At 41.2% G+C, this 27,576-nt stretch overlaps 1 protein-coding gene across 2 annotated transcripts in view; it reads right to left on the bottom strand.

Annotated features, from left to right (window-relative positions):
• Nucleotides 1–10,952: 10,952 nt before the first annotated feature.
• Nucleotides 10,953–27,576, bottom strand: part of LOC137374426 (transcription regulator protein BACH1-like) — a 98,321-nt gene continuing 81,697 nt past the window's right edge. For both annotated transcript variants that reach the window (XM_068040515.1, XM_068040514.1), the window contains exons 4-5: nucleotides 15,834–16,040; nucleotides 10,953–15,531 (exon numbers count right to left, since the gene is read on the bottom strand). In XM_068040515.1, the coding sequence (XP_067896616.1) occupies nucleotides 15,097–15,531; nucleotides 15,834–16,040 (642 nt within the window). In that variant the 3' untranslated portion in view covers nucleotides 10,953–15,096. The remainder of the gene's footprint in view (nucleotides 15,532–15,833; nucleotides 16,041–27,576) is intronic.

Genomic DNA, 27,576 nt, shown 5'->3' with positions numbered 1-27,576 from the left:
AAAGCTAAAAAATAGTCACACATTTACATTCTGAGAAGACAAGGGCTGGCTGAGAGACAGAAGGAAATTACCCAGTCTAGCTGGAACAATGGGAGTGCTACCTGATTCAATTAGTGAGATTGGTTTTGCCAATAGGGATAATCAAAAGACATCAACACCCCTTTGACTTTGTCAGAGCCAAACTCCACCCCCCCTCTCCTGGCCACTGAGTATGTCTGAAAGACTCTGAAATTCCAACAACTCTCTAGGGACTGTTGTTTCAAACAAAGAGATGGTCACATGGCTGCAATAAGACTGAAGTTTTTGAATTGGGTCTCAGAAAGCAAAGAGACTGCAGCTGAACTGAAAGAGAAAAGTCTCTCTCTTTCTCTGTCTCCCTCTCCATCAAAGTCCCAGGGAAACCATGGTGGCAGCTTATAACCTGAAAGACTACAGAACTTTACAGGCAACCAAGATGATGACTGAATCCTCCCTTCGGCCTTCTGGAACCAGAGAAGCAAGCCTGAAATTGTGCACATGGCCCCCAGCGAAGATTCCAAGACTTTGACTTCAGTTAAGGACATTACAATCCAGTACTTGCATTCCATTTATTACCAACTTTACTTCAACCTCCCAACTTTTTCTTCCCCTCTGTAACTAATTGTCTGTGTGTGTGCCTCTCGTATGCATGTGAGTGTGGATGCATTGCGTACTTTAGTAATTTTAATGGGTTTAGAGTGATAAGGTTAATAAACTTACATCTTTCTTGTTTAAACTCAAGAAAACCTGTCTGAATGGTTCATTTGTAATTATATTCAAGAAACAGTGAGCAAGGGCTCATAGAGGTGGTAAGCTAAAATCACTGTGTTTTAAAAGATAAACCCTGTTATGGCCAAACCAGAGAAGGGGTGAGAGGGGAGCCTGAGACCCCTTCCTCACCTGGTCGTACAGCACGCATACAACAAGCACTGAGGGAATTTGAGAAAGTGATGTCACAGTAAACATGGAGGAGGAGGATGTCACACCACAAGAAAGGGCGACAGGAGCAAGTTACAGTTAATATTTAATTAAGATTAGCTATTGCTTAAACCATATCAGGTATTGAAGCCTTCTGCTTGCTTCTGGTATGTTTAGATAGTAGTCAATAAAAGGGCATGGCAAGCACCTTGGTTCCATTAAATGCACATCCTGTTCCATGTGGGAACTCCAGGACACTTCTCATAACCTGGGCAACCATGTGTGCAGGAAGTGTTGGCAGCTGAAGGAGATTGAGCTCTGGGTTTCAGAGCTTGTGCATCTGCAAGGCTCAGAACTACATAGATAGCAGGTTTCAGAAGGTGGCCATCCCACATCTTAAGAGTGTGCAGGCAGAGAGGGAGTTGGTGACCACCAGCCAGACAAGGACCAGGCAGGTAGTGCAATAGCCCCCAAGTGCATCTTGCTCTCTAACTGGTATTCAGTTCTAAATACTGGTGAGGTTGATTGCTCCTCTGGGGAGTATAGCCAGAGTCAAGTCTATGGTACCATGGTGGCTCAGTTATATGGTGGGAGTGGTGGAGGAAGGAAAGTCAGAAAAGCAACAGTGATAGGGGTTTCAATACTATGGGGAACAGAGAGATATTTCTGTGGCCACAGACATTATTCCAGGATGGTATGTTGCCTCCCTGGTGCCAGGGTCAAGGATTTCACTGAGTGGAACATTCTGATGGGGAGAGGGAACAGCCAGAGGTCATAGAATAGAATCATAGAATCATTACAGTTCAGAAAAAGGCCATTTGACCCATTGTGTTCATGCTGGCCCTCTTAAGGAGCAATTTATGTATTACCACTACCCACCTGCCTGCACATTCCTCCTCTTTATTTAGAAAATGTAGAAAAATTTACAGCACAGAAGGAGGCCACTCTGTCCATTATGTCTTCACCTACTGAAGAATGAACCACACAGCCTAATCCCATTTTCCAGCACTTGGTCTGTATCCCTAGAGGTTACATGACTTCAGGTGCATATCCAGACACCTTTTAAATGATCTCAGGGTTTCTGCCTCTACTACCCTTTCTGGAAGTGAGTTCCAGACCTCTACTACCCTCTGGGAGAAAAAATGTTTCCTCATCTCCCCTGGTCGTGGTCTATAGCAGTAGCAACAACATAGATAAGAGGGTGAGGTCCTGCAGGCAGATTTGAGGAAGCTAAGAAAGAAATTAATAAATAGAACCTCAAAAGAAAGTAATCTCTGGATTATTCCTGGTCCCTTGCACGAATGATTACAGAAATAGACGGATAGTGCATATGAATGTGCGGCTGGAGAGATGATGCAGGAAGGAGGGCTTTAGATTCCTGGACCATTGGGACAGGTTCAGGGAAGTTGGGGCCTGTACAAGCCAGATGGGTTGTGCCTTAACAGGGTCAGAACCATCATTGCAGCGAGGTTTGTTAGTCCAGTTGGGAGGATTTAACTAGCTTGACAGGGGGATCGGAAGCTGAGTGCAGATGCAGTGGGGAGAAGAGCAAAGATGGAAATGGAAGGCAGAAAATTTGTAAGTGAATATGGAAGGCAGAGGAAATAGATAAAGAAATAAGAGTTTGACAGTACTTAATGGTACATACTTCAATACAAGAAGTCTAGTGTCTATGGAACATTTTCCTGAGGGCATAGATAGACACAGGAAGTATGATAGCGTATCGATTACTGAAACGTGGCATAAAGGGCAGGACTGGAAGCACAGCATTCCTAGTTACAGGGTTTTCAGATGAGATAGAGAGGGGGATAAGAAAGGTGTTGTGGGGGGGGGGTGGGGAGGGGAGTGGTGGGGGAGGTCACTATTGTTTAAAGAAACAATTACAGCTGTGAGGAGGGATGATGCACTAAAAAGGAGGAAATTAAGCCATATGGTTTGAAGTGAAGAACAAAAAATGGGCAATCACACTGCTGGGAGTGTACTATAGACCCCCAAACAAACAGTCAGCGGGTGATAGAAGAGCAAACATGAAGGCAAATTTCAGAGTTACAAAAACAATAGGGCAGTAATAGTAGGGATTCCAACTACCTTAATATTAACTGGGATAGAATCAGTGTAAAAGGTATGGGAGTACAAAATGATTAAAGTGTATTCAGCAGAATTTATTTAGCCAATACACAGCAAGCCCCACAGGAGAAGAGGTGGTTTTGGGCTTAGTTTTAAAGAATGAAGCTGGACAGGTGGAAGGAGTATCACTGGGAGAGCATTTTGGTGACGGCAATCATAATTCAGTTAGATTTAGCATGGTTATGGAAAATGACAAAGACAAACCAAGGAATAAAAGTTCTCAATTGTGGAAAGGCTAATTTTACTAGGCTGAAATGTGATTTGGCAAAATTGGACTGGAAACAGCAACTTGAAGGTAAATCAATGTCAGAGCAGTGGGAGGCATTCGAGGAGAAGACAGTGAGGGTTCAGGACGAAAAGGTTTGGACTTCCAAATCTAGAGCCTCCTGGATGTCAAGGAATATATAGGGTAAGGCTAGAAAGGGAAGCTTATGTTATATACCAAGCACTCAAAACTGCAGACAGCCTAGAGGAGTACAGAAAGTGCAAGGGCCAAATTAAAAAAGAAATTAGGAAAACAAAGAGATGGCATGAAAAAATATTGGCAAGTAAAATCAAGAAAAACCCAAAAAGAGGTTTTATAAAAAGATAAAGAGCAAAAGAATAACTAAGGAAAGAGCAAGATCCATTGCAGGTCAAAAAGGTAACTTGGGTGTGGAGGCAGAAGATGTGGGTATGGTTCTTAAAAATACTTTGTGTCTGTTTTCACAAAAGAGGGTGGCATTGTAGATATTGTAGTTAGGGAGGAGAAATATTGGATAGAATAAACATAGTGAGAAAGCCCTGTACGTTATGGCACTTTGGGCACGAAATTCATCTCTGGCGGGGTCTTTTCAGATCAGTGTCTGTGCAGGCACCTCTCTATACACCATAAGTCATAAAGCAGTGCTATCCTGGCATCACACAACACAACTGGCTGATGCAATGCCAGCATACCCAGTTTGGACCATGCTGGTCCTGGCAATGAATGAATGCAACACTCTGCAAACAGCAGGCACAGAGATCCCTTGTTAGTTAGTTAGTTAGAGATACAGCACTGAAACAGGCCCTTCGGCCCACCGAGTCTGTGCTGACCATCAACCACCCATTTATACTAATCCTGCACTAATCCCATATTCCTACCACATCCCCACCTGTTCCTATATTCCCCTACCACCTACCTATACTAGGAGCAATTTATAATGGCCAATTTACCTATCAGCCTGCAAGTCTTTTGGCTTGTGGGAGGAAACAGGAGCACCCGGAGGAAACCCACGCAGACCCACTTGCAAACTCCACACAGGCAGTACCCAGAATTGAACCCGGGTCACTGGAGCTGTGAGGCTGCGGTGCTAACCACTGCGCCACTGTGCCGCCTTGTATTAGTATTCCTCAAAAGAGGCCAAGCACCCAGTTTTTTTTTTTAATTCATTTGTGGGATGCGGGCATGCTGGCAAGGCCAGCATTTATTACTCATCCCTAATTGTCCTTGAAAAGGTGGTGGTGAGCCAGCGCCTTGAACCACTGCAGTCCTTGTGGTACAGGTACACCCACAATGCTGTTAGGGAGGGAGTTCTAGGATTTTGACCCAGCAATCAGAAGCCAAAGTAGATCAGAGAGCACAAGGGTGATGGAAGCACAACTTGATGTGGGTTAGGCTATGGGCAGCACAGTTTATGGAGGGTAGAAGATGATAGGTTGGCTCGGAAAGCATTAGAAGAGTCAAGAGTGGAAGTAACAAAGGCACGGATGAAGGTTCAACATCCATGCTGAGGCAGAGCAGTGACAGACATCATTGCAGGTAGAAGGAGGCTGTCTCGGTGCGAGCAGAAGCTCAGTTCAGAGTAAAATAGGACATCGAGGTTGAGAGCAGACCACTTCAGTCTGGTCAGTGACCAGGCAGGGGAAAGAAACCTAAACCAACTCTTTCAGTGACACAAGCCAGTTTTTAAAGCAAGGATAAATTATAAATTAGATATTCGAAAATGTTCCAAAAACAAGATTCTGTTCATTATTTATGCAGGTTTATTTGAAGACCACCCTTACATGCAAAGAGCATGCATAATCATATGTACATTTAATCCTTAAACATTCACTCGGAACCTGGGAAGAAAGAATTTACTGCAAATAATGTATTCAGTTAATAGGAACTTATGCAATTTACAAATGCTATTGAAATCCTAATTTGTTACTTAAGGACTTTGTTGGGGTGGAGTTGAGGAAGCTTTACTCTGCAGCTAATCCATACTATATCTAATCAATGGGTGCCAATGTGTAAATATTCATTCACATTTCTAATAAGCAAACTGAATTCATTAAAAATATTGGCAATTAATCCCATTAATGTAAATAATCATACTATCAATCCTCTTATCAGAACTATATCAAGGTATTCACTCTAGTACCCCGTAACGATGCAGAGAGATTAACATAGCAAAGGATGTTAATCACAATTTTTTTTTCAACATTAATAGTAAGAATAGTTGGTGGGGGGGGGGGGGGGGGGGGGGGAAACTAGAACTTAGCAGTGGAATAATTGATGGAGAAAAGTAGTAGCATAATGATTATTTCTTATAAATATTAACCAGAGAAGAAAATACTAACTTGTTATCTAATTATTGTAATGCAATGAGCATCCTAGAGGATTTTAGAATCAGTGAGAAGCTAAAGATACTAGAACGGTTAAAAGGAATTAAAGAACAATAAGGAACGGGCCAGGGGGCACATAATTAAATGTTAGAGGATGGATTTTGTTTATGCAACGTTACAGTCAAGTGTCATAGATTTATCAAGTATACTGTGCGTGCAATAGTACTTAAACATTCACTTAAAATATACTTCCAAGTGCACCTGATGGTTGGGGAATCAAATATGTTATAGTTCTGAGCTCAGTATTTCAGGCCAATCCAAATGCAAATCACAGATGGCCACTTTTTACACATTTCTTTCATCCCTCATTTAACAGATTACCTCGGCCCAGATTTTGCAGTGAGTGGCGAACGAACGGTGATCAGGAGTCTGATACAGCATGTTCTGCAGGGGATCTGGGACCCATGTGAACAGGTCCACTAACAATGTGACGCAACCAATCAGATTGAAGAATATTTATTAACGCATGGTCTAAACCAGGAAATGTAAGTTAGAATATTTAATGAAATATAAAATCATGTTCAGAAAAGAGGGATTTAAAAATGGATTTGAGAGATAGAGATGAGACAAAGAAAAAGTTTTTTAAAAACTCCAGTAATAACTAAAATCTCAAGGAATGAGACTCCACACCTGTAAATTTTTAGTGCCAGAAAGGATGTTAGTAGTAATTAAGACTTATCACATCTTTGAAAATGCACACACTTGAATACCCAAACTTTTTCTGCCATGTTTAGTGTGCATCTACTGAATATATACTGTAAATTCACACCATTCATTTATTTGAATGATGAATCTGCAGAATACTGGTGCTTTAGGACCAGTCTTCGTGCAAAACATCAGTGATCACTTTAAAATTGAATCACACCTCCCTAAACAAAGGCTAAGATTACTACAGCAGGAAGATCGATCATTGGTAGTACAACAGTACCAGACTTCAGATCAGTCTGATTATCTTTTAGCAAGGAAAGGGTCAAAGGAGTAAATTTGTGGGGTAATGACTGTAATGATGAAGGGTTTCAAATAAGCAATCTTTTCTCCACTACCAGCTGTCTCCTTAAATCCCTCTCCCCTGACCTCTAACAAGTGTGAGAATCTCATGAACTTTGTCACAATTAAGGCAGAGAACTGTTGGCTTCCCCACCAAAAGCCAATCCTCCAACAAGGTTATTCCAACTACCTTAATCCAAAACACATCTTTCTCTAGCGTATGTACCATCTCCCTTAGTGCCATCTGTGAACCCACGTCCACGAGACCCACCTCCTGCTCCCAAGACCCCAGCCGGAATTTTATGCCCCTCCAAAGAACAGGAAAGTGGCAGTGGCGGGCAGGGGGGGGGGGGGGGGGGGAGGGGTTGTAAAATGGAGCACGAGGCTCAGGGGGCCCTTCCCGACCTGCTCCCACCTCCACTTTACACAGGGTGGCGGAAGCAAAAAGCAGCCCGCCCGCCCCAGGCCAATCAAGCTCCTTAAGTAGTCACTTAAGGGCCTCCACCCACCACCACGGGCATTTTACTCGTGGCTAGTTGGGCGGCCCAGGCCCGAGAAAAGCCGCCTGACAAAAGCAGGGCACCCTGTGCCCGATGGAGGGCTGCCCCTGCTGCCCCAACCAACCCCAACACGCACCCCAATCCTTCCAATCGACCACCCTTGCCTTGCCGGGGCCCGACCGAGCATCCCCAGCGAGGCAACAAAAACTTAATTTGGTTCCGGGGCTCCCCGACATCATCTTCTTGAATAAAAGCAAAATACTGCAGATGCTGGAAATCTGAAATAAAAACAAGAAATGCTGGAACCACTCAGCAGGTCTGGCAGCATCTGTGGAAAGAGAAGCAGAGTTAACGTTTCGGGTCAGTGACCCTTCTTCGGAACATCATCTTGAAGCTGGGTGTAGTCCCAGCAGTGGCCACCGCTCCCGGTGGTGCTGCTGGGACTAAGAGCTACCAGCCCACTGATTGGTTGGCAGCTCTATTAGGCAGGAACTTCCTGCCTCAAGCAGGTGGAAATCCTGCCTCAGAACAAGTAAAGGCCGGGGAACCGCAAAATGTGAGTTGGATCCCCAGCCAGGCGGAAGCGGGTTTGCTACCGACTTTTCAGTCGGTGGATGACTCCCGTCCGCCGAGGGAAAAATCACGGCCCCATTTCCACTAAATTGCTAACATAATCTTACCTTCTTGTCCCCCATGCTCGATGATGTTGTAGATGGACCATTCTCAGTTAATGACACCTCTGCCATTCAAGATTGCAGTCATCACTCTGTTCCTCAAAACATCCATCCTTAATCCCTCCCTCCTTGCAATCTACCGCCCCATCTCAAAATTCCCTTTCCTCTCCAAAGTCCTTGAATATTGTTTTTCCTTCCAAATCCTTACCCATCTTTCCTACAGCTCCTGTTTTAATTTCTCCAAGGTTTCTGCCCCACTTACAGCACTGCAACAGTCATAAATGAATACCTCTAGTCAGAATGCAGCATCCACAGTATTTTGCTTTAGTGTTTAATTCACTGCCCCTTCTCTTCCAGGGATGCCCACCTTGAAGAAGTTCTGCTCTTCTCTCCAACAGAATTTCCATTTGTCTCTTTTACCTCGTTCACCTTCATTGCTTTCAATTTCTCTTCCTGTGTTTGATCAAGCATGTCCTCAAACTCACCTTCACAGCCATATCTCTTTCCTCAACAGTTATCTCCAGCTCTGACGCCTCCACCCCATCACAAACCTTACCCTTTGTTCTTTCCTTCTCAGCCTATGTCATCTCCCACCCTCCAATTGTTCCTGGTTCAAATGAAAACTTCTAAGACTATGGAGACATTATTTTTTCAGGCACTGAACCTTCATCACTGTAGCTTGACCTGCTGATTAACATTTTTTGCTTTTATTTCAGATTGCCAGCATCTGTACTATTTGTCATTTTGTTCATTTTGTAGTTGCTGCTGCTAGAGTAAGGACATTAGCTCCTCACAGCATACAACCTTTGACAAGCCTCAGAATCTTAATAATTCATGAGTGTATGAAGTTTATTCTCTAGCTACTAGAGAGAGGATTTAAATGTCAATTTTAAATTCTGTCTTGGGCTGTCCTGGCACTGTAAATGCTTTTGAACTTCAGTACATTTCTACATACTTTCACTTGTGTTCCCCAGGTACATGTGCAACAAGTTGGGAAAATTACATCTTAAATTAACACAAATTTTAAAAGATGTTGTCAAGTTGCAGAATGTGTGTGCTGTAAAAACAAAAAACAGTGCAGTCAGGTACCCCATCCTGCCTTGCTCCTTTTGAGCTAGTTGTCTAATGCTCCAAAACACATCCCAGTCTATTCTCAGTACTGCTGGCTGTGGTAATGGTCATGATTGCAGTCTCAGACAAGATTGCTTGCCAGAATATGGGTTCCTACCTATACAATACAGAAGTTGTAATCCCAGCTATTAGAATAGCAGCTGCAGTGCAGCCAGTGGATTTAGGGAGAAGCATGTATGGGGTCATTCTGGAGTATAAGGTTAGTCAGGACTCCATGGTAGCAAATAACCCTATAAGAAATAATGGACTCATGACTCACTGGTTAAAGTCATTTCTGACATTGCAAATACTAAACTTTATCACTGTAGCTCTACTGTTTTTACAGACTACTGTTTATTTACATTTTAATGATCAATACTCTGCCTGGTGCCTTATAGCCTCAGCTGCAGTCTACAGTGACAGTTAATAAAGTTCAATAAATTGGTACAGTGACAAGGGTATGCTGTTCAATCCCTGGAACTTGCTCTATTTACTCGATATTGGGCAGGTATCTGGTTTGTGGGGAACAAAAGGTTCCTGTACAGGAGTAATCTATGAACAACAAACCATCTAAAGAAATTAAAGAACTTGTAATTATTTAGCACCTCACTATATCCTCAGGCTATCCCAAAGAATTTTACAACCAATGAATCACTTTGGAACACAGTTGCTGGTATGCAGGCAAACAGCAGCCAATTTGCACAAAGTAATGTCCCACAAACAGCAAAATAAATAAATCAGATAATTTTGTTTTGATGATGATGGCTGAGGGAGAATATTGGTTAGAATGCCAGGAAAGCTCCATGCTCCCCTTCAAATATGGGAACTTTTATTACGACCCAGCAGGCAGATGGGCCTTAGGTGAATGTTTCACCAAAAGCACCAACCTTCAATAATGCAGAATGCCCTGAGTACTGTCAGTCTAGGTTATATGCTCAATTCCATAGTGGGGTTTGAACCCACATGGTTCAAAACTATTGCAGCCAAGCTGACAATTTAGTATTGAAAACTTCAGAATATATTATGGGAGGCTCTACGACCCCAATTCCCACTATTTGGCCATGAAAGCTCGGGCAAAACAGATCTCACGAGATGCACGTGTGTTCATGAATCAGCAACTTGGAAGCCAATTCAATAAAACTTGAGCTTAGTCTCCAAATAGCACCAATAGGTTGGCAGACAAGAGAAAACAAAGGCAAAAAGAGAGTTCAAATGTTTCCCACAATGGCCAAAGACCGAAGTAAACAAACTTGTAGTACAGCTCTGATGAAAGGTCACACAGACCTGAAATGTTAACTCTCCTCTCTCCACAGATGCCGCCAGACCTGATGAGTATTTCCAGCATTTTCTGTTATTTCAGATTTCCAGCATTCACAGTATTTTGCTTTTATATTAGACTTTGGAGGGAGGTTAGTGACTGGATGCGCAACAAGTATCATTTCCCCAGTCCCAACTCCTCTGGTATCTTAAAAGGAGCTCCAGTACTTGCACATAGAGGTTGAAAGAATGCTATGCACTGGCTTAGTTAAAACTCTTGCGTAGCTCCTGGTTCAGGCTCACGTGCAATTGTTCTCTGCCATGACTTTACACCCTACCAACACTCAGTTCAGCTGTCCACATATATACTGACACTAAATAAGATAGCAGAGCCTGTTGCTGGTTGCAGATTCAACCCCAACAAGAGTTGTTGTCTTTTGAAGAGGATACAACTCCATCCAGTGACAAAAATCAGGTACTACAGAAAAGTAAAGAAACCAGAGTAGAATTAACAATTTTCTGACAGCACATTAGCAGTACACGCTGGACTTCAAATCAATGCAATGTATTCCCCCACCTCCCCTTTCCCCACCTCAATCGTGATCAAATTTTATTAAATGTGTTTGTGCTGTAGTTCAGAATATAAACAATGAAACAGTACTTTCCCCAAAGTTCATCAACATTCAGTACATATTAATCTGTGACCCAATATACAATTTGAAAAGACTCACAAATATTGGAAACTTTTTGAGATGAACAACTGTCCCACACATTTTAATATTTACATTTTATGAAAAATGTGTAAAGATTTCAAACAAATATCTTCAGTGAAGCTAGAACATGCCAAATAATTACTGTTGCTACTTTAAAGTTTGTACAATATAAAAAACAAACAGAAAATGGCAGTGAATACATAGTCACTCAACAATACAACTGTACAATGCTGGGAACACTCATGAAAACAGACAGTAAAATATCAGGTATTGGAGCTCAATTCAAAAACTTAATCTTTAATAGATTAGTAGGGAGGTTGGATATGAAAAAATGTATAGTAAATAGAACAGATGCAGATCATACAGCCATTAGTTATTAAACCAATCACTGTGCTAACCTTCCATTACGGCTTTAAAAAGAAGCATTAATCATAGTAGCATGTTTGCACCTAACGTTTGTAGTCTGTAGTATGTTAGCATTCCACATCTGTTCACAATAATTGTTCATTATAAAACTGAACATTAGAAATGTATAAATTGTTTGTACATTTTTATATAATAGAAAAGGTGAATTTTGAAAGCTGTAGGGAAATTCAGCACTCAGAAAAGGTCAGTACAATGTGCAAAAATCAAATGGAAGTGAAGCAAAGCTTAGACAGCATTTTACATATCTTACAAAAACAATTAGATTTTGCAGAAACCATATGCCAATGAAACCCTTAGGGCAGTAAATTTGACTCATCTGCACATTTAACGAGGTGAAAAGTTGAACCCTCTTGATTTCAAATCATACAGCCCATATCCCTGCAGTGAATTACATTTCCCAGGGCATTTCAATGTGCTTGTTTATTAAGTGTATGTAAATTGAGATATTGCATTTGAAGACTCAGCCTACTAAAAATAAGCATGCCTATTGCTGGTTTTGTTTTTTGAGGCAGCTTTTTCTGTAATCCATTAAATAAGCATCAGATATGAACTAGTATAAAACTACAACACTGCAGTGAACATAAACACCAGTTAAAATGTGCACAAGCTGTAGCTGGTATCAAAACGTCCTGCTATTTTTCAGTTTTTCCAGCTGGTGGCTCTTACTATGTTTATAAACCTTCAGAATTTCTAGCAGAACAGTTCCCTATTTTTATAAAACAGGTAACAGGAAGCACTACTATTAGGTTTTGCAAAAGGCTAGAATGCAATAAAAACTTTCACAAAGAAAAAGAGAATTATTTTACCTGAGGCGATATAAATTATTACTTTTGAGTTCTTTATTACTAATTCTAATTATATTGTAATTAGAATGTACTTGTTTTTGCAAGGGGAGGAGGTTCAAGGAATTACAGACATGGGAGGAAGCTAGACAATTTATTTTTCCATTAATTTCCACCCAATTTTAAGAAGGTCACAGTATGAACTTCTCTTCATAATCAATGAGTCTCAGATGCCCTCTACTGGAGAAAAAGAAAACAAGAGTTTAAAACACAAATTGTTTTTTTTCCTAATTCAATTTTGATGAAATTTCCTTAACAGGTTTAATCCTTCTCCCCCACAAAACGAGTGAGAATTTTAGATGCAACTTCCTGTTTTTAACCTATCCAAATCCCTCTTTCAGTGTAGCTTTAAAGGAATACTCCAGAAAATAATCTCAAATTGTATGAGAGTTTTGAGTATCTGCTTTATGAAAGAAATCAAATCACACAAAAAAAATTTGCATTGGACATTTAACTTTGTAATGAAATGCTGTTTCTAATAGGACAACATTAACCTGGCTCTATGGTAGCCTAAAGTGATGAAAGACAACAAGAACACTGATATGTAGAGCAGTCCAACATCCTTGACAACAGCGCTGAGCTGGGTGGTCCACAAAGAAAATTTAACAAGAGTTATACCACTCTCCCACTAAGCGGTCCTCTCACTTTTTCCCACCACAATACACAGTGGTGATTTGTGATCAAGTCAAATATGTATCATAAACAGGTAGGCAATTCCATGTCCACAGAAAAAGTTGCAGCAGATACTTGAGTAAATTAAGTATACCATTGCCTCTCCTGATGTATTCCTTTTGCATTGAGGTAGTCAAGTTTGTTGGCTGGAATAAGTGGCTTCTACTTCCTTCTATCCCAATCAATGTGTAGGGAAAACTTCCCCAATGCTTGCTTTCCACAGAACACCAATTTTTTATATTATGCTCTACATCTAACTGTACTATACAGTAAGATATGGATAGAGTCATAATTATTTTCAGATTAAAATTTTAGAGCAGCAAAATTAAACCCAGCTTTTACATTTAATAATTCATTTTCAAGTAATGTTTAGTAAAGCTGTACTACAATTGAAAACTTTAGCTGTTTAGAAACTTTTGATATACTGTAGTACTCCTGTAAATAACATTATAGTGGTTTAACATCTGAGAAAGAGATGTTAATAGGGCTCTATACTGAGCAAGTATTACAGCTGCTATATTATTTACAATAACCAAAAAACTCTCCCCAAATGAAATGTCTTGTCAAAATGTTGTGAAATTGTTCAAAAAGTAAAAATATCAAGAAAGTAGCAGTGCATACAAAAAGAAATGCAAGTATCCCAAAGATTCCATTTCCCCCACAATAGGGCGGGGAGGAAACAAATGCTTGTGTGAAAAGGAAGACTATTTAGTCGAAGTATTCATTGGCACAAGTCAAGTTCAATATGGGGGGGGGGGGGGAAAAGGCATTTAGGCCACTAAAGTTCACCACTCTTTTTCAACCCAGAACAGCACCAGCTCAGTGAGGCTTCATAACCCATGATGATAAACCTCTTATTCTACTGCAGGTTAGGGGGGAGGGGAAAAGGGTGCTGGGCAAGGGAGGAAAGAGGGATGAGAGATGAATGGGGTGGGGAGAAGCCCAGGAAGAAAGAAGCTCCCAACTCAGTCATATCCTGAACCCTTCCAAGACATTGATGCAACAAGAATTCATCTACTAACACATTTAGAGCGGTCAGATATTTCCCTTTCTCCCTGCGTCAAAACTCGAGACTCTACAAGCATAATCATCAGAGCCTCCCGAATACAAGAAAAATACAAAACATTCTACAACAAACTAATGCACCCAACTACCACAATTAAACAGGAAGGAGGATCTAATACAACATTATATTTAAGCATTAAGTTAAAATAGTCATGCAAGTAAAAAGTTCCCACCTTGCTGATTTTTGAAACAAATTCATTGTTTGAGAATGGGAAATCACACAATTACTAAAGGAAGTGTTGATCAGTCATCATAGCCAGGCTGACAATAGATGGCACAAGATCTCACCTTCATGCTGATTAACTAATTTAAAAAAAAAATAGAATCAGAGCACGTTATTGGGGCCATTCAGCCTAATGTGCCTGTGCTGGTACTTTGAAAGAGCTATCCATATAAGGCATAATTACCAGCTCACTATTATCAAATGGAGTAAATGGTCTGGTCGTAGAGCGTCCTTTATAATGCTTGATGAAAATCTGATTAAAAATGTTCTCATTATGTTTAAGAGACAAATTAGTGTTTGTTTATAAAACTTCACTGCTCATGGTTTCTACAGCACCTCAACAATTGAGAAAACTTATTAAAAAAAAATGAAAATCCAAAATACAGGTTTTAAAGGTTTAAGTTTAAAGTGGCATCACCTCACGTAAATGTGCAAGTCGATGATGTAGGCTAGCCAGTGCCTGATGAAGGAAGAATGCTTAAAATTTAATGAAATGTTTAAAAAGTTAGAGATAGGTGAGAGTTTGTGGACTGCTTGACTGAATATATTTACCTCCTTCCCCTCTTTCCACATCCTCACAGTTTCAATCGGAGGATTTAAAAATATCTCTCGCTCATACCCATTTCTTACATTACACTGAACCTTGCATAAAATTTCACATGTAGTAAAATCTATAAATTCAAAAGGGACATTTTGTTTACAAAACACACCTTAGGTTTCAAGACAATAGAAATTGCATGCATAAAAAGATTGTAGATAATTTGCACTGTTCTTCTAGATCCACTGTGCTTAGTTAATTCCTGTAATTAAATTTCTAGTTCCAAGTCCAGTTGATGGACATGAAGATAAATGCAGTTTGGGCGGGGCGGGGCTGGGGGGGGGGGGGAAGAAACAAAGACAGTATTGGTTCTACTGAAACAGTAAAATAGAGCAGGATTACTCATCTGTGGTACACTTGTCTATCATTTCTTGGCAGAAATCAGTCATTACAGCCTGGCAACATTGTTCCATTCCAGACTGGTCTGCTGTAATACTTTCTTGTGGTCTGTTGGGTGCATCCATTATTTTCTCTTGAAGCTGCAGATGAGAGCCTTGCTCACTATTACATTCCATACGCCGTGCATCAGCTGAATATCCTGGATATGAAGAAGTCAGATTTGTACAGGTGATGGAGCCAATATTTCTTTGGGTGTTCAATATTGAAAGGGGGCACTCTGGGGAGGAATACTTTGCTAGTGTGTGAATTTGTTCAGCAGTCAAGGCTGCTTCTTTACACACTTGTTTGCAAAGAACAGATAAATTATCCCATGTTTCACCCATACACTCTTTTAACTGGCCCTTCTCTTGCAGTAGCTTTTCCTTTTCACACAACTAGATCGAGGGGGGAGGAAAAAAAAACAAAATTAAAAGATGTTTCCAATGTAAGTACATACACACACGGAGACAGATTTTCAGTTACTTAACATTTTTTTGCTGTTGGTGCAGGATTTAAAGCACAAATACATGACAGGTTACTGGTGCAGCAAGATTATCTTTTCCAGGTAATGGCGTGCAGGAGAATATATCTCTCACTCACACACACACACAATGATGTTAGCAAAAGCAGGCGATATGGTTTTTTTCCCATTTATAAAAAAGCAACACCTACAGAGCACCCTTTTTATTCAACCTACCAACTTATGTATTTCACACTCCAGGTTCTGAATGCAGTCAAGTTTTCGCTTTCGACAACGCTGAGCCGCAATTCTGTTCTTGCTGCGGCGTCTTATATCATGGATATAATCCAACTGTTCTGGATTCAGTTTATGTAGTTTTAGCATCGTCTGAAAGTCATTTCTAGACAACAGTGTAATTCTTTCAACAGGAAATGGTAGTTTTACCTAGAAGGGGCCCAATTGCACAAATTAGATTCACAAAAGTCAGAAAAATTAAGCGATAAATTCTAGGTGCATGAAGGAAAAATCCATGATTCTTCTACCCATTTATAAACTAAAGGCATGTTCCCTTTTGTTGTTCAATTGAACTAACTTGATGAAATCAGTCTTTCAGGATTTTCATGAGCAAAGATTTAATGGAAACAAAATTTGTACAAACAAGTTGACAATTCTTACAGTTAAGTAGGTAACATTTGAAATCTGCAAGAGATGGATGCTTTTCAAGTTATACACCACCAATGAATTTTTTTTTTTAAATCCACATACTTCAAGTCTTCCTTGAGAATTTGGGATATTTGATCTGGCCTTTTATGCAGATTTTTCCCTTAAGGTGAATAGTTTATCACAATCCTCAAAAGTTATTCCCCAATTTAAATACCCTAAAGGTGTTGCCATTGACCTTTCACAATCTATTACATTTTCAGTGCAAACTAACTTTAACTAAAAAGACAAAATATGGTGAATGCTAGAAATCTGAAATATAAACATAAAATTCTGGAGATACCAGGAGGTCAGGCAGCAGACGTGCAGAAATAGAGTTTGTGTGTCAGGTCAGACCGTTAGAACTGGAAAATATTTGAAACATAACAAGTTTTAAACAGGTAAACAGGGAGGAAAAGAGTTGGGTGGAGGAAGATATGAGCATGGAGTTTCCACTAGGAGCCCATTCAGCAAAACATGCTGGACCTTGCTCCGGTTTTGTGGTGGTGAAGTTCCACTGACGTTTCCACACCAATTTATTAGCATAAGCCTGAATGTAAAATCTCCTATTTATCAGCGTAATCTATTCATGAGTGGATCAGGACGTCTTCCAGCATCACAAAGGAGTTGGATTGCCAGGAAATGAGCCATCCTTCAACTAACCGATTTAGTGCTCTGTCTTGCTTTTTAATTGGCTTCAGTTGACTGTTGGTCACTGTTGTGTTCTCTTTACTAATTACTGCAGCAGAGTGGGACACACCAGTGTGGCTTCAATTGACTGCTAGTCACAGATTTGATGCATCAAGGGCAGATCAACCAAGTGAATTTAAACTAATTGAAACTGAATTTGAAGCAATTTAAAGTAATTGCAGCAAGAGAAACAGATCTTCAACTGGCTTCAATGGAGTGCTGGTCACTGCAGGTCAGGTGACCAACAGTGGAATCACGCGACCACAGGTGCCTGTATGCAATGTGATGAACACCCCTGACCGAACTCAATTCTGGCCCGCGGGCATGGCCAGTTCAGCGGATGTGGCTTTCAGTGAATGGACTTCTGAACCAGCTTAAGAGATAGTCCAGCGTGATCTGGTTATGAGCACAACTCACTTACATGTAAAATCCTGCAATCTTTAGCAATATTTCATTCTTTGCTACCTCAATTCCACTATTATCTGGGTGGAAATGAAGTGGAGATGCTAGGCCCTGGCATTTTTCATTCCCATTTCCTCAGCCAATTTAAGTTCACATGTTTAACCGTGAGCCAATTTCACCCTCAATGCATGATGTACTATTTTCATAGCTTCCTTCATCTTAAAACAGTTAATTATGTTTTGAAAATGTTTTTAAAATTCCAATCTGCACATACAATGCAAACCAACTGACACGTGTGTACACTTGGTTAGATTAGAGTACATAACTTTGCAATTCTCCTGACACTGCTTCCATACTAAGCAAATTAATTTCGGGGCAATTGAATATTCCTGAGAAACCACACTATTTAAAATGAAGACAATTTTACCATATAAACGTCTTTCTTTTATCTACAGAAAACGATTCACCCACTCCCCACATTTATAGGCCAGAATTTTACGCTCCCCTCAACAGTAACGGACTGGTGGCGGTGGGGCTGTAAAATTGAGTGGCAAGTGGAGGGTGCTGTTCCCGATCTCTTCCCACCCTGCTGAAATTTTACAAGGGGCGGCGGTAACGAGCAAGGACCCATCTGCCCCAGGCCAATCAAGACCCTTAAGTGGCCAATAAACTGCCACTTAAAGGCCTCCTCCCACCACCGCTGGTATTTTACCAGAGATCGGCAGGTGTCTCAGGCCCCCAGAAAGCTGGGCTGTTGGGGGAACCTGGGGAGCATAAAATCCTGGCATGGCTCCCCAGGCCCAGCAGAGGTGGGCTCGTCTCTAACTTTTTGGCCAGTGGTACGCCCAACGTAAAATTCCATCTATAATTTCTTCCAAGTCCCTTCTTTTCAAACGATGCTCCCGAAATGTCTCACCAATTTTAAGTCCACATATTATTTTCCGTAAATTGTGGAAGGAATTCATATTGGAACTACTCAACGGCTATTTTTTCAAATTTCTTCAATTGACTTTAGGGGCATTATACAAGATAATGCTTAATTTGTATTGGCAGGATTTATTCACCACTGAGACAGTGTTAAGAATATCTCTTTCTAAACTTCCAGGCCCACAAAATTCAAACAGGACAAATCAGTTACAAAAAAATACAAAAGAGAATAGACTTGCCTGGGTGTTGAAGGACTAGATTACTAGGGCTCAGGGCCATTTGTGATTTACAGTCTGCAGTTTGGATACCCATGGTTTAAGATAATTCAAATTTTGCTCAAAATGCAGGTGATCATGAAGGTATTTATGGAGTGAACAAGAGAAAGGAAACAGTGGATCTCCCATGGAACTGTTCATGGTTGGTTGGAGGATACACTCTTACATGTTATGCAACATAATACATTATCAGGGCCAAAGGTTTATAGTGATTGGGTGTGGATCTATATTTATTAATTATTAGGACAGCATTCGTGTTACTTTCATGTTTAGATGATGTAGTTGTATCTGTATTTTTGCAGATATTGTAATCATTAATTAAACTTGTTTAGCCATACACTCAATTTTATGTCTACAATTATTTTCTTCGGAAAGTCCAAGAAGCACTGGAGGATGGTAGGAAAGATGTTGAAAGATGGTAGGTAGGAGTGTGCAAGCTTTGGGAGGGTGTGGTAAAAGCTGAAACGTTAGGATGGAAATTTGGAGACGGATCACTGTGGGGCTGGGAGAAATGGAAGTGTGGCAAGTGTTATACAACATATAACACAGCGTCAATTAGCCATAAGAAATCCACTAGTACGTATCTCTTGTCTCACTTCATCATGATTTTAAAATATAAATAACTGTTTTAAGATGAAGGAAGCTACGGAAATAGTACCTTATGCACTGAGGGCAAAATTGTCCCAATCAAGCCTTTATAGTTGGGTCTCATATAACCACCAGCATTTTGAGCAATATATAAATTTGATGCCTTAAGCACCGGAATAGCAATGGTGGAGTGTCAGGTTGCTGTGCATAGGTGTACTTGGAGGGGCAACCAGAGGGTGACAACAATGGGAGGGAGATCTCAGAGCAATGGGTGGTATGTAGTGGGGTTTGAAGAAGTGGATTAGATACTAGGATTTGGTAGCATTGGAAATGTCCAAGTGTGGGACTGCAAGGGTGTGGGCAGAGAGGGGTTCTGTAGCATTGTTGAAAGAGTATTGGAATGGGAAGTTTGTATGGATAGGAGAACACAATTTTGGAGTCTGAGAGCATTGGAGGTGTAGGATGCTAGTTGAGGAGCCTGGCAGCATTTGGGGACTAGACAATGAAAGCTATATGTCTTCAGGAATTGCCCCGGAGCACTATTCTGCTCAGCTGGAAATCTCATCCTACTTGTTGAAAGTACACAGTAAGCTTATACTGTACTTGCTGACATCAAATATATTGCCAAGTACAGTACAGCATGATGAAATTAAAACAATAAAAAAAAAGTGGATCCAGCTCTACCGGTGCTAATCTGACCCACCTTCTTTAAAGATCCTATTTCTGGCCGTGACCTGGGAAGCAATCAGGTTCTTTAAAGCACTTACTGCATTCCTGCTTCTTGTTGAAAAAACTTAGAAACGTTAATTCAAGTCTCATGAATGTCAGCCCCCTTCAAGACTCATGGACCAAAGACTTTGTTTATACTGCTCAGTAAAAGTGCCTTAAAAGAATTCAAAACTAGTTCCCAGGTTACGACCAGTATGGATTCAATTTAGCCTCTGTACATATTGGGTGGTTAAAAGCGGCAACTGGCAAAAGGACAAAATGGGACAGCAGACAGGGACAGAGAAAGCAGTACTGGTGTTTGGGATGCCAGGAATGAGTGGCATGGAGGAAACAGCGATTGGCATTGAAGCTGCAGGTGGAGGTGGGGGGCAGGAGGTAGTGGTGAGTGAGGAGAGTGAAAAAAAGAGTACAGATTGAGGGAGAGAAGCAGCAGGGACTGATAGGAGAGAGGCCTGATTTCCCCAGGTCTCAGATAATTGGTGCTATGGAGAACAGGACCATTTACTTTGGAAATGCAAATCAGGGAGCTGAAGGCATTGAAACAGTTAAATATAACATAGGCTTTTAATTGTGACAGTCAGGAAATAAGCATTACATTTAATTGCATATGTACTACGACAAATATTTTTCAATATACACAAGGAAGAGAAAGAGTATTAGACAGAAATAAGTATAAAGTATATGAACAGAAAAGGACTATATATGAATGAGTTTCAACATACGAAACAGCAAACACTGAATTAGCTGAAACTTTTTTTAAACTTGACTTTTAACCATCCTAAGGGACATTCACATCAGTACATCAAACAAAGGGTGGATTGATTATCACAAGATTCCAAACTGTATCAGAGTGGCCCAACATTTGATTAAAATGGTGGTATGTCTATTAAACCTAGTAGCACCTTGGTATTTTTAACACTGACCTACACAGGCAGATGAAACTTTGGTTTAATGTGTCATATCAAAAACAGCACCTCTGACTATGCAGTGCTTCCTCAGTACTGCTTTGAAATGTTCGCCTCAGATTCTAGAATGGGGTGTCAACCAAGTTCCGAATGGATTCTGAAAATGAATTATCTTGTTTGACAGCATTTGGCAAACTAAAATAAATAGTGCACCATCTCTGGAAACATATACACCATTATTTTTCCTCCACTGTTTTTCTTCCTAAAATGTAATATTCCGGCATATTCCGAGTGTTCTTTTGCCTCCCGTCTAGAATATTCAGCTCATAGCGTTTTCACTTCTGAGACATGTTTATTGGTTGACACCCCATTCTAGAATCTGAGGCTAACATTTCAAAGCAGTACTGAGGAAGCACTGCATGGTCAGAGGTGCTGTTTTTGATATGACACATTAAACCAAAGTTTCATCTGCCTGTGTAGGTCAGTGTTAAAAATACCAAGGTGCTACTGGAGGAAGAGCAGCAAGTTCTCCCTATACTCTAGTCAATATTTATCCTCCAACACATACCATCAAAAACAGATCAACTGACTATTCATCTCATTTGCTGCCTGTGGGGCTTCGCTACATACAAAATTGACTGCCCCCATATTTGCCTACATAAGTGACTATGATTCAAAAAGCAATTAATTGGATTTGGATCACTGATGTCCTAAGGCATAACAATAACGTACAATATAAACACAAGCTCTTTCTTTTTGATTATCTTCTTTCCTTGGACTCAATCCATACTCTCTCAGCTGCATCAGCCAAATTACATATTATTCCCTTCTATGGACTCCATTTCTTCTCTGATCCATATAGCCACTCTGCCATCTTTGTCATATTCCCTTCTGAAGGCTCAATAACTTGGTAACATCCTGATTTAACCACCCTATTATTCATATTACACAGTACTTGTGCTTTAAGATTCTGATCAGAAGTACACAAAATGCTTCGTTTTCTATCTTTTTTTGGTCTACATTTGCTTACAACAATTTTCCTTTGGGTTGCAGGCAATTCCCCCCTTCATATTATTGCTCTTTCCACATATGAAGTGTAAAACGACTGGACAAATTTTCTATGTTGGTGGCCAGCCTACTTGCTATTGTTTTACTGAGATGAAGCCAATAGCTCCTGGAGCACACTTGCTCACTTCAAAAAATAGTCACCATTACACAAAGTCCTCCAATTTGCACTATGTAGCCAGCCACTCATTTTCTCCCAAAATTCAACTAAGGAACTTGTCTTCATCAAAAATCAGTAATACAACTCAATAAACAATAAACTCTATCACCTTCGGTCTGCAAGAAAAATGCCTAGATCCAAGTTTAAGCATTGGACCTTCTCTTGTGCCATTAGCTCCCACAAGGACAGTTTTCTTCCCACTCATTGCAGTAACAGTCATTTTCTGATAACCTTTGCCCCCGACAGATAATCAATTAACCTTCCCGGTACAGCTAAAAAAAAAAACTGGTTTACTGCATCACTAAATCTGCTGCTATCCTTACTTCCTTTCTCCTTTCTCATAGCATAGCTTTCTCCCTCATTCCTTTTATACGCAGAGATGCAGTCATTTACAGAACGGAAGGAGGCCATTTATCCCATCGAGCCCATGCCAGCTCTCTGCAGAGCAATCCAGTCAGGCCCACACCCCCACTTGATCCCTGTAGCCTTACAAGTTTATTTCTTTCAAGTGCTCATCCAATTTCCTTTTGAAATCATTGATGGGAAAGACGACAATCACTCACGTTGGCAGCCTGTTCCAGGCCATTACCGCTCGCTGCGTAAAAAAGTTCTTCCTGACATTCCCCCTGCATCTCTTGCTCAAAACCTTTGATTTGTGTCCCATAGTCCATGTACCATCAGTTAAAGGAAAAATTTCCCTCGTCTAACTTATCTAAGACGGTCATAATCTTGTACACTTCTATTAAATATCCCCTCAATCTCCCTTGCTCCAAGGAGAACAACCCCAGCTTTGCCAACCCTATCTTGTAACTAATATCCCCCCTCCCTGGAACAATTCTTGTAAATCTCCCCTGCACCCACTAAGTCCCTTACATCCTTCCTAAAGTATGGCGACCAGAACTGGACGCAATACTCTAGTTGGGGCCTAACCAGAGCTTTATAAAGGTCCAGCTTAACTTTCCTGCTTTTGTACTCAATGCCTCTATTTATGAAGTCCCAGATCCCATACGCTTTGCTAACTACTCTTTCAATATGTCCTGCCACCTTCAAAGATCGTTGCATATGCACCTCCAGGTCCCTCTGTTCCTGTACATTCTTCAAAACTGTGCTATTATATTGCCTCTCCCTATCCTTTCTATAAAAATGCACCATCTAACACTATTAAATTCCATCTGCCACTTGTATGCCCATTCTGTGAATTTATGTCTTGTTGTAGGCAATTTGTATCATCCTCACTGTGGGCCACTTGTTACTAATTTTGCTCATATCCTCTTTGGTTACACTTTCATGTTATTCAGTACTTGAAATTGGTCAAATACTAGTCATGTATCATCAGTAAGCCGTTCACACTTACTTATGTCCCTGTGCACATAATCTCATCAACTCCCTACATTGCTGTCTCCTCCATCAAAACCTTAATTAGAAGATGGTGCTTGAAACAAAAATCCTGCTCAACACTGACTGCAAAGAAACAGGCCATGCATACAGGAGAGATCCATTTCACATTCCAAGGTCACTAAATCTCTAATAATCCAATGGCAACTAGGCTTTACTGCCTTTTAAAGAACAGTGTTTCCTGACAACAAAGAGCATGTGCAGAGCGAACGCAGATGTCATCAGTGCGTCCAAACATTTGCCAACATGAATCTGTGCATGCGCACATCAACGTCACCACACAATGACGTCCGAACTTTGCCTCACCCCTCAATGGTTGCAGTCGCTGACTCCATTAGCCCTCAACAGTACCCCGCTTCGCCTGCTCTCTTCCCACCCATCTCGCCGCTTCCTCACCTCGGCTGCTCGCTCCCCTCTTCTCCCCCCGCCACCCCCACCTCGGCCGCTCATTCCCCGCTTTCCCCCCACCCCCGGCCTCGCCACTTGCCACTCGCTCCCCACCGTGTCGGCCAGAGAAGCGGTGGGGGACAAGCTGCCGATGGTGGAGCAAGCAGCCGAAGGGTAATGGGGCGACGCGGGAAGCGAGCGCCAAAGTGAGGCAATGCCAAGGCGGGGAGTGAGTGGCTGGGGGTGGGGAGGCAGGGAACAAGCGGCGAACAGATGGGTGCAGGAGGGAGTGGCAAAGAGAAGTGGCGATGACGGGAGGGAGAGGCATACTGTTGGGGGTGGGATGGAGGCGGCAATTGCAGCCATTGAGGCAGGTGTGGGTTTAATTCATTTGTTACAAATTGAGCAGTGCCAGTTTCATTAGTGGCAGCTGCCTGAGACGTTGCAGACAGTGACATTTCAGTCGATGAGGCTGCATTTGCGCATGTGCCAGTACCGTGCCACCTAGTGGTTGTGTTGTCAGCAAACACAGCCATTATAAAATCATGGAATGATACAGAAGGAAGCCAATTATCATGCCCATGCCAGCTCTTTGAAAAAGAGCTATCCAATTAGACCCACTTTCTTGTCCTTTCCCCGGAGCCCTGCAAATTTTTCCCCTTTAAGCATTTATCCAATCCCCTTTTGAAAGTTACTATTGAATCTGCCACCACCAACCTTTCAGAGAGTGCATTCCAAATCAAAATAACATGCTATATATTTTTCTTCTTCATAACACCTCTGGTTCTTTTGCCAATTACCTTAAATCAGTGGCCTCTTGTTACCGACCCTTATGCCATTGGAAAGAGTTTCTTATTTACTTTAACAAAATAGTTCATGAATTTGAACACCTCTATCAAATCTCCCCTTTACCTTCTCTGCTTGAAGAAGAACTCCAGCCTCTCAGAGTAGCTGAAGTCCTGCACCTATTCTAGGAAATCATTCTTGCACCCTCGCAAAGGCCTCAACATCCTTCCTATAATGCAGTGCCTGGTACTGGTAACAATACAACTGGAAAGCAAGGAGCAAGAGACAGGGAGGAGGCTCACATGAGCAAGAGGGAGAGAGTTAGCGCACACCTAGGAGCGGAGGAAAGCAGGAGAGGAAAGCGCGAGCGCAGAAGCAGTGGAGAGAGAAAGCAGGAGCAGGGCAGATGGGTAGTAAAGGGTAATGGGATTGTTGGGTATTTAACAAAGGAACAGATCACTCAACCAGACAGTGACTTCTACAAAATTATACAAGCCTTCTACAGAGACTGTTAGGCAGAAAATAAAACAGTAAATAGCTACTCAATTTTCTTTTCATTTAGTTGATTATACTAACCATACTCCCTAGCTACTGATGCCATCCCTCTCCCTGGCAACAGTCTGAGATTAAATCAATCAATCTGTTCATAACCTTGGTGTCACATCTGACCCAGAGATGAGCTTCCAACCTCTTATTTGTGCTATCACTAAGACCGCTTATTTTCACCTCCGTAACATCGCTGGACTTCACCCTGTCGCAGCTCAACTGGGCATAATTTCAAAGTTTGCAGATGATATGAAACATGGAAGTATTATGAACTGTAAGGAGGATAGTGTAGAGTTTCAAAAGGATATAGACAAGTTGGTGGAATGAGCAGACTGGTGGCAGATGAAGTTCAATGCAGAGAAATGTGCAGTGATGCATTTTGGTAGGAAGAATATGGAGAGACAATATAAAATAAAGGGTACAATTCTAAAGGGGGTGCAGGAGCAGAGGGACCTAGGTGTACATGTGCACAAGTCATTGAAGGTGGCAGGACAGGTTGAGAGAGCGGTTAATAGAGGATACAGTGTCCTGGGCTTTATTAATAGGGGCATAAAGTACAAGAGCAAGGAAGTTATGTTGAACTTGTTGTTATAATCCTGTAGTGTTTTTTCTGGGAAGAATGCGGTGTGCCTTTAAGGCTGGAAAAGGAGCAGTACTGCTTTAAAGCAACAAGCTCCAGAGACTGAGTCAAAGAATGCATTCTCGTTACCCCAGGATATAGCCAGAGACTGTGATTCAAAAAGAGTGTATTTTGGTTGCCCCGGGATACAGCCACTCAGAGACTGAGGTTTGAGAGATACATTGTTGCCGATTGGACATTTGAAACTAGGTGAAAAAGTGGCTTTTGAGACACAGTTAACAGAGACAGACACAGAGACAGTTGGACCAGCATATACTGAAGGAAATGAGAGCTCTCTCGGTTTGTTTAAACCCTATTTATTACACTCTCAGAATTCTGATGTCAAGCCAGATTAATTTCTTAAAATAAAATAACCAAATTCCTTTAAATACTGAACTGTAATTGTTGAAATTCATCACTGGAAAAGAAGAGCATCAATTCAACAGCTGAATTAGACTACGGACTATTCTACTGTTGTAAGAACCATTTTTTTCCCCATCGGATGGCTGAGAGGACTTCAAGCAACCTTGAACTATTCCACATTGGAAGATTTCATTTTGGAAGGAGCGTACATATGCAAGGACTCTAATTTTTTCTATTTTAAATGTTCTTTATATCTTAGTAGTGTTTAAGAATTTAGTTTTTCTAATTAAACAGTTAATTCGTTGATCTAAAGACACTTGGTTTGGTTAGCCTCATTCGGGGGTTAACAGGTGGTACAATTTAGCTAGGTCTTTCTCTAATTTGGAAAGTTTAAAAATGATATGCGAGACAATCTGTAGAGGGATGGAACTGAATCAACGGTGCGTTTCTCCCACCATAATCAGAATCGTATATTATGATTGGGGGCTTTGATTTGAGCGGTCGTTCGTAACTGAGACACTAGTTCGGCCTCAGCTGGAGTATTGCATCCAGTTCTGGGCGCCGTACTTGAGGAAAGATGTGAGGACATTGGAGGGAGTACAGAAAAGAATCACAAGAATAGTTCCAGAGATGAGGAATTTCAGTTATGAAGATAGATTGGAGAAGTTAGGACTGTTTTCTGTGAAGAGAAGGCCGAGAGGTGATTTGATAGAGGTATTCAAAAATCATGAGGGGTCGGGACAGAGTAGATAGATAAAAACTGTTCCCAAACGAGAGGACACAGATTTAAAATATTTGGTAAGAGAAGCAAAAGTGACATAAGGAAAAACTTTTTCACGCAGCGAGTGGTTAAGGTCTGGAATGCACTGCCTGAGAACATGGTTGCAGGCAGGGTCAATTGAAGCATTCAAAAGGGAATTAGACAGTTATATGACAAGGAAGAATGTGCAGGGTTACGGGAATGGAACTGGGGGAATTGCTCTTTCAGAGAGCCAGTGCAGACATGATGGGCCGAATGGCCTCCTTCTGCACTGTAACAATTCTGATTCTATGATCCTGTGTTCTGCTGCGGAAACCTTCATTCATGCCTTTGTTACCTCTAGACCTGACTATTCCAATGCACTCCTGGCTGGTGTCCCACATTCTACTCTCTGTAAACTTGAAGTCATCCAAAACTCTGCTGCCCATGTCTTAACTCACACCAAGTCCCGTTCAGCTATCAACCCTGTGCTCCCTGACCTACAGAGTCAAGCAACATCTTAATCTTAAAAGTTCTCATCCTGGTTTTAAAATCCCTCCATGGTCTCACCCCTCCCTATCTCTGTAATCTTCTCCAGCCCCACAATCCTCCGAGATATCTACACTCATTAATTCTGGCCTCTAGAGAATCCCTGATTTTAAATCGCTCCACCATTGGTGGCCGCGCCTTCAGTTGCCAGGGCTC

Source organism: Heterodontus francisci, chromosome 10 (genome assembly GCF_036365525.1).
Source record: "Heterodontus francisci isolate sHetFra1 chromosome 10, sHetFra1.hap1, whole genome shotgun sequence".
Lineage (NCBI taxonomy): Eukaryota > Metazoa > Chordata > Chondrichthyes > Heterodontiformes > Heterodontidae > Heterodontus > Heterodontus francisci.
The sequence above is the reverse complement of the archived record's forward strand: the minus strand, read 5'-3'. Positions and strand labels throughout refer to the sequence as shown.